This window comes from Protomyctophum parallelum (assembly GCF_964188405.1).
Source record: "Protomyctophum parallelum genome assembly, chromosome: 3".
Classification (NCBI taxonomy): domain Eukaryota; kingdom Metazoa; phylum Chordata; class Actinopteri; order Myctophiformes; family Myctophidae; genus Protomyctophum; species Protomyctophum parallelum.
In genome coordinates, this window is record NC_139698.1 from 20,169,565 (window position 1) to 20,182,892 (window position 13,328).

Below are 13,328 nucleotides of genomic sequence, written 5' to 3' on the forward strand. Positions count from 1 at the left end.
TATAATTTACCAATAACTCAAGGTCTTTATTCTGGTGACTAATCATACATTTTCAAGGATGAGGAATACAGTGGTACTATTTTCAACATGTTAGATAATAATCAATCCATCAAAATGTGTAATATCGATGTAGTTACTGTACATGTTTTGGCACTCGGTGCCGCGGTACGAGCTTGTAGATCTACTATTTTTCAATAGCTAAAGTATAACAAAACACCAAAAGGGGTTCCCGTCCTGAAAGGGGTGGCGAGACTAACGATGCTCTATATGAAACAAGGAGGTCTCGTTGGTGTACCTTGACCATGGGAACGAGACTAACAACGCTCTATATGAAACAAGGAGGTCTGGTTGGTGTACCTTGACCATGGGAACGAGACTAACAACGCTCTATATGAAACAAGGAGGTCTTGTTGGTGCACCTTGACCATGGGAACGAGACTAAAGACGCTCTATATGAAACAAGGAGGTCTGGTTGGTGTACTTTGACCATGGGAACAAGACTAAAGACGCTCTATATGAAACAAGGAGGTCTGGTTGGTGTACCTTGACCATGGGAACGAGACTAACGACGCTCTATATGAAACAAGGAGGTCTGGTTGGTGTATCTTGACCATGGGAACGAGACTAACGACGCTCTATATGAAACAAGGAGGTCTCGTTGGTGTATCTTGACCATGGGAACAAGACTAACGACACTCTATATGAAACAAGGAGGTCTGGTTGGTGTATCTTGACCATGGGAACAAGACTAAAGACGCTCTATATGAAACAATGAGGTCTGGTTGGTGTATCTTGACCATGGGAACGAGACTAACGACGCTCTATATGAAACAAGGAGGTCTGGTTGGTGTACCTTGACCATGGGAACAAGACTAAAGACGCTCTATATGAAACAAGGAGGTCTGGTTGGTGTATCTTGACCATGGGAACGAGACTAACGACGCTCTATATGAAACAAGGAGGTCTGGTTGGTGTACCTTGACCATGGGAACGAGACTAACGACGCTCTATATGAAACAAGGAGGTCTGGTTGGTGTATCTTGACCATGGGAACAAGACTAAAGACGCTCTATATGAAACAATGAGGTCTCGTTGGTGTATCTTGACCATGGGAACAAGACTAACGACGCTCTATATGAAACAAGGAGGTCTGGTTGGTGTACTTTGACCATGGGAACAAGACTAACAACGCTCTATATGAAACAAGGAGGTCTGGTTGGTGTACCTTGACCATGGGAACGAGACTAACAACGCTCTATATGAAACAATGAGGTCTCGTTGGTGTATCTTGACCATGGGAACGAGACTAACAACGCTCTATATGAAACAAGGAGGTCTCGTTGGTGTACCTTGACCATGGGAACGAGACTAACAACGCTCTATATGAAACAAGGAGGTCTGGTTGGTGTACCTTGACCATGGGAACGAGACTAACAACGCTCTATATGAAACAATGAGGTCTGGTTGGTGTACCTTGACCATGGGAACGAGACTAACGACGCTCTATATGAAACAAGGAGGTCTGGTTGGTGTACCTTGACCATGGGAACGAGACTAACGACGCTCTATATGAAACAAGGAGGTCTGGTTGGTGTACCTTGACCATGGGAACGAGACTAACGACGCTCTATATGAAACAAGGAGGTCTTGTTGGTGTACCTTGACCATGGGAACAAGACTAACGACGCTCTATATGAAACAAGGAGGTCTGGTTGGTGTACCTTGACCATGGGAACAAGACTAACGATGCTCTATATGAAACAAGGAGGTCTGGTTGGTGTACCTTGACCATGGGAACGAGACTAACGACGCTCTATATGAAACAAGGAGGTCTCGTTGGTGTACCTTGACCATGGGAACGTATTCCTCCGGAGGGGCCGGCTGGATCTTACTGGACATCTCGATCACGGCCTTGACCAATCCCGTCACGTTCTCGTACACCTTGTCGTTGGATCGGTCCAGATTGGCCGTGGGGGGTGGGCTTATCTCTTGAGGCTGCAGCTGTGTGTGACCAATGACATGGCAGAGAGAGAGAGAGAGAGAGAGAGAGAGAGAGAGAGAGAGAGAGAGAGAGAGAGAGAGGACAGTGTGAGTGGCAGGTCCTCTATACCCTCGACCAATGAAGAACGAGCAACAAAGCTTGTGTCGTGTCATGGCAACAACTTAAGGTCGTCAGTGAACACAGGACTCGCTCTTCCTTTGATGTGTCGCCCAGGTGGCGCCTATTAACCTAAATTGCTGTGTGATCCGGTCGGGAGCGGGTGATGTTGTACTAGGGCTTTCACTTCTAGTGATCTTTACTAGTTGACTAGTTGCCAAGTTTCTTTTTTTTGTTTTATATTTGTACATTTAAAAATTGTACATTGGCGACCATAATATAGCATTCTATCTTATCTTGAGGCCTACAAAAACAAACAAAAAACTACTTATCAGCTAGTACCAACAAGTTCGACTAGTGGATTTACTAGTCGACAAGTTGCTTAAAGCCATTGTTTTGTAGTAATTTCCCTCAAACCTGAAGAATAATGCCTTCCCCAATAAAAGCCTTGATGCCGCGTAGTGCGGGTCACACATTTATTGGGAAGGTATTATTCTTCCGGTTTGAGAGAAAGGTAGTTGCAGATTGAGGGTTCCGGGCCTGATGACTACAAAACAATGACTGCCAAAGACTGACAATAACATGACGTAAGTTACGTAACGATATCACCTGCTCCCGGACCGAATCATAAACCCAAAAAAGGAATGCTGCCGAGGCAGCAACCCTAACCCTAAACCTTAATCTTTAACCTCACCAAAACTATGGCTAACCCTAACTTCACCAAAACCATGCCTATAAACATAACTCTATCCTCACAAACACTATATGCCTAACCCTAATCTTAACCCTAAACACAGAAACTATATGCCTAACCTATAATAACCACTAAACCACGTTGGGCCTGCAGGGCGAAACACACCGGGGAAGAGACTGTCAGTCTGCACAGGTGAACATAATTAGCACTGCACAGTCATTCAATATATATTCGAGCCACCAGGTGGCAGCATTGTCGCACGTGTGGTGTTGAGTCGTGTGCCTTTCAAGGCTGTGAGCGTGAATACACTTCAATATACTTTTCAGTATACAGTATATAGTAGTATATAGTATTACAGTTCACCCTTTCTTAAATTTAAGGTGGGATGGTAAATGGTGCGTTTATATAGCCTTTATTGACATTGTACATTACATTCATGATTCAGCCATTCACACACACACAAACAGACGGCCGGAGGAAACCAATGCAAGGCAACAACCTGCTCGTCAAGAAATATACAGTGCAGGGCCGGGGGTTTCAGTGTCTTAGCTCGAGAACACTTCGACACTTAACTCTGTGTGGGGGTGAGCCCGGTATCCAACAACTTGGGAACCTTCCGGCAACCCAAGCGTGGGCGGCCTGCTCTACAGTCCTTGTGAGGAGGAGCAGGACATGTGAAAAACCCGTATACGGTATACGTACAAACATATAAGTAGGCTGGCTTGAGTTCTTCCAGTGCCTGCAGAGGGCCGCCAGCTCTTCAGAGACGCACACGTTTTTAGTGTGTCGGATTTCTTCAAGCCCAGAAGGGCAGGTTTCAGGTTAGAAATGTGTGCGGCGCAGTTGCACCCTGATCATGGACGTGCAGAGAGCATTAGATAGGCAGGGGCTGAAATCCCATGAGAGGGCAAAAATAGCAGATCTACAAGCTCTCAACGCGTCGCGCTGCGAAGCGTTGAGAGCTTGTAAATCTGCTATTTTCGGGGCACAACCACCAGCACTCTTTATCTAGTGGAGATGTGGCGTAACGACATGGATTTGCAAAAAAATACTGTGTTCGAGTTCAGGAGACAATTCTCCTGAATGCTGCCTATACCTTCCGGCGTGGCATGGAAATGAGTGGCATTTTGCATTTCTTCCACCATCAGTAAACGCTGCACTCGTGGTCTGGAGAGGGGCAGTTGTTTTACAGACGGGGTCAAAGGGCAGGGGGGCGTCTATGTGTGCTGTGACCCTGATGATGTGTGAACTGAAACGGCAGCACGGCACGACGTAATTGACACCCACACCACAACGTTCAAACTGATCAACCACCGCTGTGCCTGATCGGTCAGCTAGGGGAGCGCTGAAGGTTGGTTGTGTGGGTCAGAATCCGCCGTGGTGCTGCATCTGCCCAGCTGTGTCGGACATCCCCGTGTTCGGGCTGGGAGGGTGATAGTGGTGATTGCGTGTGCCTGTCACAGCAGGGAGGGTTGGCCCGGGGAGGAGCAGGACGAAAGCTCTATGTCCTCCCGGTGGGGGCTCCTCACTGGCAGGTGAGCCAGTAGGATGCAACAGCAGTGACAACGCAGACATGTGTGTGGGGAGGAATCAAGAAAAAAGAACGTAAAAAAACCACACCCGTGTGAAGTGAGGGGCGCTCTAATCATCGTACATCATCTTCAAGAATGGTGGTCCCTTATTGGCCAAGGGTTCCCGCCGACATACATATGCCGATTTGCTCAGACACGTATGACGTAAATTCTCCATTCGTTGTCAATGGCATTTTTTATGTTTGTTCAGACAACACGAACATCAAAGCTTTAAATAGGAGGGGCCTAGCGCCCCTCAAAAAACGATTGGCTACTCCAAAAAAATAAAAAATATAAAATAAAATAAATGCACGACAGAGTGGCACTATGCCAGCTGAAACGGGCCGTTCTGTCGACACGGCGCCATAAACGATCAACATGCTGAACTGTTGAGGTCGGACGATGAACACATGATCCCGTCGCTCTGATCACACGTCTGGAGGATCAGTGTCCACGTGAAGCGCTGGCCTCGACCTGCCGCCGCCCGCTTTAGGTGTGTCCTTAAGCATTATGTAACGCTTGTGATCGATCTTGTGAAAATGTGGCACAAGAATGAATATATATTCTTTCAGAGCGAGAACATTTTTGACTCAAATGTTTCCTTCTGGAAGGTCCCTGGAACGACATATTTTCAGACGGGGGGTCGGTGGCCAATTACATATATTTATTTAAGGTTGAGCAGAAAACGGTCATGATTCTAGGGGTCCTTGACATGAAATAGCATTGAGAGCCACTGATTTTTCAGAAAACTCAGGATTTAGAAGACATTTTGTAGAATCAAACTTCGGTCTAAACGGGTTAATACAGCTACAAGCTATAGCTCTATAATGACATAATGGAATAATGAATAATAATATAATATAATATAATACATAGCAGATCTACAAGCTCATGAGCTTGTAGATCTGCTATTTTTCAATAGCTAAAGTATAACACCTCTTGTACAGTACGTCTCTAAATGTTCTGATGAATTGAAGATGGTGGACCCTGTCGTTGTAATGCCTTATCATGGCGTCGTCCACAGTAACAGTTTTTGTATCGAGTTGTGCTTTCGTTTGAAATGTACCCATTCTGAATACTGTTAATACATCAATCAATCAATCAATAAACCAATCAATCAACCAACCAACCAATTAATCACCTCTTGTGTCCTAGATGTATTAGTGATGCACAATTAATCAAAAACAAGTTTGCGATCAAGATTCAGACACCTGTGCGATGTCATTTCTAAATTTGATAATCATGCAGCACTAGTTGGCTGTACAATTCATTTCAGTTGCTTTCTGTTTTTAAGAGAGAGAGAGAGACTTTAAGAGAGGTTTAAGTTGAGCACTTTGATGTTGTCTGTTTAAACTAAAGCCACAGTAGTTCCAGCTCCAGGTGTCACAATTTGAATGCAGTTAATGTTCAGCAACTACAGACTAAAGACAAGACACATTCTGATGGAAAAAAATAATAATCGTTACCGTACACACGCAAACGTGCACGTGCGCGCGCGCGCACACGCACACGCACACGCACACACACACACACACACACACACACACACACACACACACACACACACACACACACACACACACACACACACACACACACACACACACACACACAGGCCTGCTTACCCGCCAGGGCTGGGGGTCAGGGTAAGGCAGGAGGAGGAGGAGAGGAGGAGAAAGGGAGAGAGGGAGACCCCAAAGAAGGAAAAAAAGAAACAATATTAATGCTAGATAAGCATTAACAGTCATGCCATCATCTGTGTGTGTGTTAACACAGTATACTAATGCATAGAGAGGTGTGTGTGCGCATGTGTGTGTGCGCTCGCGTGCGTGTGAGAGAGAAAGAGAGTGTGTGTGCGTGTTAACACAGTATAATGCATAGGGAGGTAGGTGTGTGTGTGCGTGTTAACACAGTATAATGCATAGGGAGGTAGGTGTGTGTGTGTGTGTGTTAACACAGTATAATGCATAGGGAGGTAGGTGTGTGTGTGTGTTAACACAGTATAATGCATAGGGAGGTAGGTGTGTGTGTGTGTGTGTTAACACAGTATAATGCATAGGGAGGTAGGTGTGTGTGTGTGTTAACACAGTATAATGCATAGGGAGGTAGGTGTGTGTGTGTGTTAACACAGTATAATGCATAGGGAGGTAGGTGTGTGTGTGTGTTAACACAGTATAATGCATAGGGATGTAGGTGTGTGTGTATGTTAACACAGTATAATGCATAGGGAGGTAGGTGTGTGTGTGTGTGTGTGTGTATGTTAACACAGTATAATGCATAGGGAGGTAGGTGTGCGTGTTAACACAGTATAATGCATAGGGAGGTAGGTGTGTGTGTGTTTTAACACAGTATAATGCATAGGGAGGTAGGTGTGTGTGTGTTTTAACACAGTATAATGCATAGGGAGGTAGGTGTGTGTGTGTGTGTGTGTGTTAACACAGTATAATGCATAGGGAGGTAGGTGTGTGTGTGTGTTAACACAGTATAATGCATAGGGAGGTAGGTGTGTGTGTGTGTGTGTGTGTGTGTGTGTGTGTGTGTGTTAACACAGTATAATGCATAGGGAGGTAGGTGTGTGTGTGTGTTAACACAGTATAATGCATAGGGAGGTAGGTGTGTGTGTGTGTTAACACAGTATAATGCATAGGGAGGTAGGTGTGTGTGTGTTAACACAGTATAATGCATAGGGAGGTAGGTGTGTGTGTGTGTTAACACAGTATAATGCATAGGGAGGTAGGTGTGTGTGTGTGTTAACACAGTATAATGCATAGGGAGGTAGGTGTGTGTGTGTGTGCGTGCTGTACCTTGAGTCCATCATTGTAACTGTCTCCAGTGGAAAGACAGGCCAGGCTGCCAAGGTGACCTGGAGCTCCAGGTCTGGGGGGCTTCTTTGGGGGAGCAGCCACATGTTCTATAGGGGAAGACCACGTTAAAATGACACTCCGTAACCTTTAAAGGGACATTTCACCACTGGAAGAAACTGCACTCAATGTTAACTCTCCCCCCCCCCCCCCCCCCCCCCCCCAAGTCTGTGTATATATATATATATATATACACGACGTCAACACTAGGTGGCATCATATCCCAGGTCCGTGTATATATATATATATATATATATATGCGTACCCCAACGTATACTTATACGTCTATATAATGGTTGAGGCCAACAGAAGCTTTTAACATTGGTCTGGTTCCTATAGCAACACCTCCAACTATGGGATTTCAATTATAATCTCAGTGCAAACCAGTTGAAAAGGAGGATTTTCAAACCTCCATAAATCCGACTTCCAATGATACTAGAGTGTATGTAGCGAGTGTGTGTGTGTGTGTGTGTGGGGGGACGACGACAAGGGGACCGGCCACCATGTTGGTACGGTCGAGAACCAAAAGTGACGAAATAATGAAAATCCGTGCTCCCATACTGGCCGCGATCTTTAGCGGGGTTTATCTCGGAATTGACCCTCAGATTTGGTGACATGAGGAAAAAGTATGAATTTATAGGATGCCACTAAAAGGCTTCCACAAAGCTCCGGTTAGCATGTTGTAGCTACGGACAGGTTGCACTCTTACATCCGGATTTAAAATGGCCGGTTAAGGACCCGCGAAATGACGTATTTTTTGTAGTTTTTGCCTGGCGAGGTCTGTGCCCGAAAACATGCCGGCACGAAAAGTGTAACAACCTATTAATTAATGCCTGTTCTGCAAAGCTGGAAACGTGGTGAGAAGAGACTTGAATTTGAATCCTGACAGATGAGGATTCCACCCGACAGAGAGGATAACATTCAAATAACTCTCAATGACGTTCAAGTCACATTTTTGAACTCTTTCAAATTATCACTCGACACTCAGGGCAATGACATGCAATATAACATTCAAATGACAATCAAATGATAACACTTAGCAAAACATACCATAACACGTGAAACCATTCAGATATAACACACACGCGCACGCACGCAGCACGCACACACGCCTAGTCAGTTAAAACATTTTAAACGATAGGAAGTATAGGAGTGTGTGTCACGCGTGCCTGCGTACGTGCGTGCGTGAAAGACATAGAGAGAGTGAGAGGCGAACAGAGATGTTCAGTAAACATGGAGAGAGAGAGAGATAAAAAGACAGACTTGACAGAAAACAACAACAATGGCGGTTTGACCTCTCAGACTGTGTAATTACATGCAGAAGGGGATCCGTCTATTACCTGGCTTGCCAACGGGCTGGTATATGTGCTGGTTTCCCGTCTGCGCGGGACAAAACAGAGCGACAAAAATAAATGCACACTGGTTATAAAAATACACACAGCAGCAGCAACAACATGTAGTAATCTCTATGGTACAGGAATAGCGGCGTTGCAGCCTGTGGTGGAAAGGGACTATACCGGTATAAGTACTTTCACTGTACTGGAGTATAGTTCCAATGTTGCTTTTTTACTTCTACTCCACTACGTCTCGAAAGGCAAATGTTGCACCTTTTTTTTCTCCCTCCTCCACTACAATTATTAGAAAACCTAATAGAGCGTCGCAGTCCCGCCCCCTTTCACGATGACGCCAGGCCCAGGAAATGATTCCCAATGCATTTTTCCCATAGACATTTCAAAAGGTATTTATTTAAAGACGGTTACGCTGCGGACAAAGCCAACTCGAGTTGTGACACATCATGACAACCAACACAATATTTTGGACCAAACAAACAATTACAAAGAAGAAAAACAACCAAAAAAGGGTTGTAACCTGCCGTTTTCTTCTTCTTTCTAATTCTTTGTTCGGCCCAAAAAATTGTGTTTGTTGTCATGATTTGTCACGACAAGAGTTGACTTTGTACGCGGCGTAAACGTCTTTAAATAAATACTTTTTGAAATGTCTATGAGGAAAATGAACGGAGAATCATTTCCTGGGCCCTGGTAGGGGGTGGGACTGCGACGTTCTTTGGGAACTAGTTACTTTGTAGATATATAAGTTAACAACTTCAGCCACCGTAGTACACTTAACACATTATGTATGCCCTTTCATTCTTTCAAAATAGCGAAGTGGGGTGCCCACATTTAGACCCACACGTCCACAGACGTCTGGGCACTACATGCGGTAGTTCCTATAGGACGTCTGTGGATGTCTTGGGCATACATTGTGTTAAGCTATTTGAACATAACAGATGTCACAAATGCAAGCAGATCTGTTACTTTTCAAAAGATTGTCACATTTCTGTACATTTTGATAAGTGACGAGTACTTATACTTTGGGCACTATATATTTCAATGCCAATACGTTTGTACTGTTAGTCAAGTAAAAATGTGTAATACCCGACCTTTACTTGTATAACAGAGTTTCTGTGGTATTGATACTTCTACTAAAGTATAAGTAAAATTTGAGTACTTCTTCCTCCACCACTGGTACAGGAATAAAGAAAAACAACAACAGTTTTGTGAACGGAAAAGAATGTTTTTCCGTGTATAATTATTTTAACTCGCAACAATGCAATGCAACCAAGGGGGGGGGGACATTGTTAGCGAACTAATTATGCTCACAAACTAATCCCCGGGGACATGGAAAGTTTCCAGTCCAAGCAGCAAACCATGTGAGCCTGTTTTGGGCCAAAGCCATTCCAACGAGGATCCATTACCAAGTATGTGATGATGACAGTTTTCTGTGTGTATCCAAGACTCGAGTCTTTTCTTTTTTTTTTTTTTTTTTTTCTTTTTAATCGCTCTTCTTTAAGCCATACATTCTTCGCCACGCGACGAATCCACACGCTCGCAATGCGTCACGTTTGCGACGCGTTGTGAGCTTATAGATCTGATGCTGCTGATTTTGCAAAGGAAATATAAATAATATATAAAAAAAAATAAAAAAAATCTATAAAATCTTTTAGATTAACCCATTTAGGACTGAGACCAGATTCTACAAAATGTCTTCTAAATCGGAAAACAGGAAGAAAAAAAACGTATGTTTCCATGTCAGTGGTTTTCAAACTATTTGTCACTATTATGTCAAAGGACCCCAAAATGTATGTGTATTTGACCCTCGTCCCAAAATATTTTGTTAATTCCAGGGATGCCCCAGAAGCAAAGATATGAGTTTAAAAAACGTTCGCTGAACTGAAAGAATATACATTCAATGATTTGCGCCCACATTTTCACGATTCTTTTAAAAAATCGTGAAAGCTGTTTAGCTGTTTAGCTGCTGAAAAATAGCAGATGTGCAAGCTCATAGCTTGTAGATCTGCTATTTTTCAATAGCTAAAGTACAACGTAATTCTTAAAACACCAAAAGGGGTCCCCCGTCCTAAATGGATTAAAGATTTTGTATTTCTAGCGAGGCTTGGGTTGATGTGGCTGAACAGCAGCTGAGTATAGACAGACAGAGAACAGCAGAGTATAGACAGACAGAGAGAAGCTATATGGAGATGACCAGTGGTGCAACGTCACTAAGTACAGTTGCTCAAGTACTACTGTACTTAAAGTACAATTATTTTCAATACCTACTGCACTTACTGCTACTGCACTATAGACCTCAGAATATTTACGTATTACTCCACTACATTTATTTGGAAGCTTTAGTTACTATAGTTAATGTGTAGATTAATATTATTATTATTAAAAAGAAAAAAACATACAATATCCACTTCAGCCCTAGATATACTTTGGCTATTTTCAAATAGCCAATCTAGCATTGTGAGCTTTTTTGAAACAATATGCTTCAAATACTTTTGGTATTTTAAGCATAATTTTTATCCCACGATCTTTGTGACCTTAATTTATTCGCCCAGCTGTAAATTCTGGGCGCTACACTACACTCCCTCTGCCAACCTGAGGATGAGCAAACGGACTGACCTCATGCTTCCTTCTATGCATGAGGAGTCCAAGGCAAGCTGTTTCTTATCACCTGACAGGGGAGGGGGAGCTTGGCCAGTTGGATGGAGTGGAAGGAACCAGTTCCATTCGCCTCCATCAGGTGCCCCGGCTGGCCAGGGGGAGGCAGTATAGAGAACAGGATTACTGCATGTTTTTTCGTGAGGGTACCTACCCTATAGGGGGACACGGGGAGAACATGCAAACTCCACACAGAAAGGCCCTTTTCGACCAAGCCCACCTCGGGTATGTATGGGCACTGATGAGAGAGCACGCCCCCCAGTGCCCACAGCAGGAATGGAACCTATACACACGTCTAGCTGTGAGGCGGCGGCAGCGCTATACCGACTTCTTCCACCACTGGAGATGAGACTGTGATGAACTCATGGCGTTCTGATGGGGTCGATCAGAACACCGGCATCACAGGGTTCTGTAATGAACCCATGGTGTTCTACCATCATCACAGTTAAGTGTTCCCAGGAGGAGTGAACAGAACACTGGAGGAGGAGGATGATGATGATGGCAAACGAAAAAACTCCCTTTTACGGGAAGAAACATACTCTGACCAGACCGGTTGACACACAGAGAGAGAGAGAGCATTCAGGGCCCTATCTTGACTTGCACGCTGCCTCACCCCCTTATGCCTATAACCTTTTTTGGCATTTTGTTTTTACCGTTTTGAAAAAAACATTTTAACCCATTCTGACCCGAGATCAGATTCTAAAAAATGTCTTCTACATCCTGACAGTTTTCATTCTGACCTGAGATCATATTCTAAAAATGTCTTCTCTGTCAGTCGCTCTTCGATTTTTCAAAAATAGCAGACCTACAAGCTCGTAGCACGCCACTCGGTGGCGCGCTACAAGCTTGTAGATCTGCTATTTTTCAATAGCTAAAGCATAACATGATGCTAACACCAAAAGGGTTTCCCACCTAAAATGGGTTAAAAGACTGCAAATAGCCAACTTTTTCAAAATTGTAAAGAATGCCTATACAGTGTTAAGGCATAAGCGGTATACGGTATAAGATAGGGCCTATATAGTATGTCTACTTCATAGGAAGTACAAGTAGAACATTACATGACACACTTTGACATTATACATACAGTATAGTACTATAGGCTGGTCGCCAGGTATACTCGGGAACGATGCAGGTTGAAACGATGCAAATGGGGGAACGCATGCCCCGCCCGCCCTGTTATGCAAATGGCCGTTTTAAATGCCCATATATGGAGATCTCTGTATCTGTCCGTCCGTGTCCCTCTTATGCCCATATATGGATATACCTCTATATATACATGTGACAAAGAGCCTGGCACTTCAGTGGAACGTCAGTGGATGGTCCAAGCCTTGTCTCGGAGAGGGGGGTCATTTTGCCAGGTGTGGACCAACATAGATAAGAAAAGGCAAGTCGGAGAGTCGCGTGAATTCCGTTTGTGTCCGAGCATAGGCATGGCTTTGAGGCATGCCTGTGATTGGTCTATACTGACACTGTCCTCCGAGGTGGATACATTATCCCATTCTGACCTGAGATCAGATTCTAAAAAATGTCTTCTACATCCTGACAGTTTTCTGAAAAAGCCTATGTTTCTATGTCCGTCGTTCTTCGACTTTTCAAAAATAGCAGACCTGCAAGCTATGAGCTTGTAGATCTGCTATTTTTCAATAGCTAAAGCATAGCATAATGCCAACACCAAATGGGTTCCTGCCCAAAATGGGTTAAGCTGGATGGCTGGATAGTCTGATGCGAGGTTACTCTGTGGTGGGAATTGGGAAATAATACAAGTAGTATATGGTATGATGCAAGAGAACGCTAACTTGTAAGTTTTATTTTTTCGTAGAAGAGGCAAACTAATATTGTTTATGCCGTTTGTTTTGATGGAATTATTGATTGAACATGCACGCCATAATAGGATTCGATTTGGGTGTGTTCTAAAAAATAAAGTGTTTTGTGTTGATTATTGTGTCATTTGTTTACAGTATGTGTAAACTTAAAACATTATTGTAGGCTACTATAAAAAGGTCAGCATGCCTATGCTCGGACACAAACGGAATTCACGCGTCGGAGTCTATACACCGGCGGCCATATTGCAACAATCAACAGTCTGCTCAAGCAAAAAAA

The 13,328-nt window shown here is 43.8% G+C and overlaps 1 protein-coding gene across 4 annotated transcripts in view; it reads right to left on the reverse strand.

The window, feature by feature from the left end:
• The window catches only part of ptk2ab (protein tyrosine kinase 2ab), a 144,800-nt gene that overhangs the window by 3,634 nt on the left and 127,838 nt on the right, over positions 1 to 13,328 (reverse strand). For all 4 annotated transcript variants that reach the window (XM_083761665.1, XM_083761662.1, XM_083761663.1 and 1 more), the window contains 3 exons: positions 8,565 to 8,604; positions 7,168 to 7,274; positions 1,846 to 2,001 (listed from right to left, as the gene is read on the reverse strand). In XM_083761665.1, the coding sequence (XP_083617791.1) occupies positions 1,846 to 2,001; positions 7,168 to 7,274; positions 8,565 to 8,604 (303 nt within the window). The remainder of the gene's footprint in view (positions 1 to 1,845; positions 2,002 to 7,167; positions 7,275 to 8,564; positions 8,605 to 13,328) is intronic.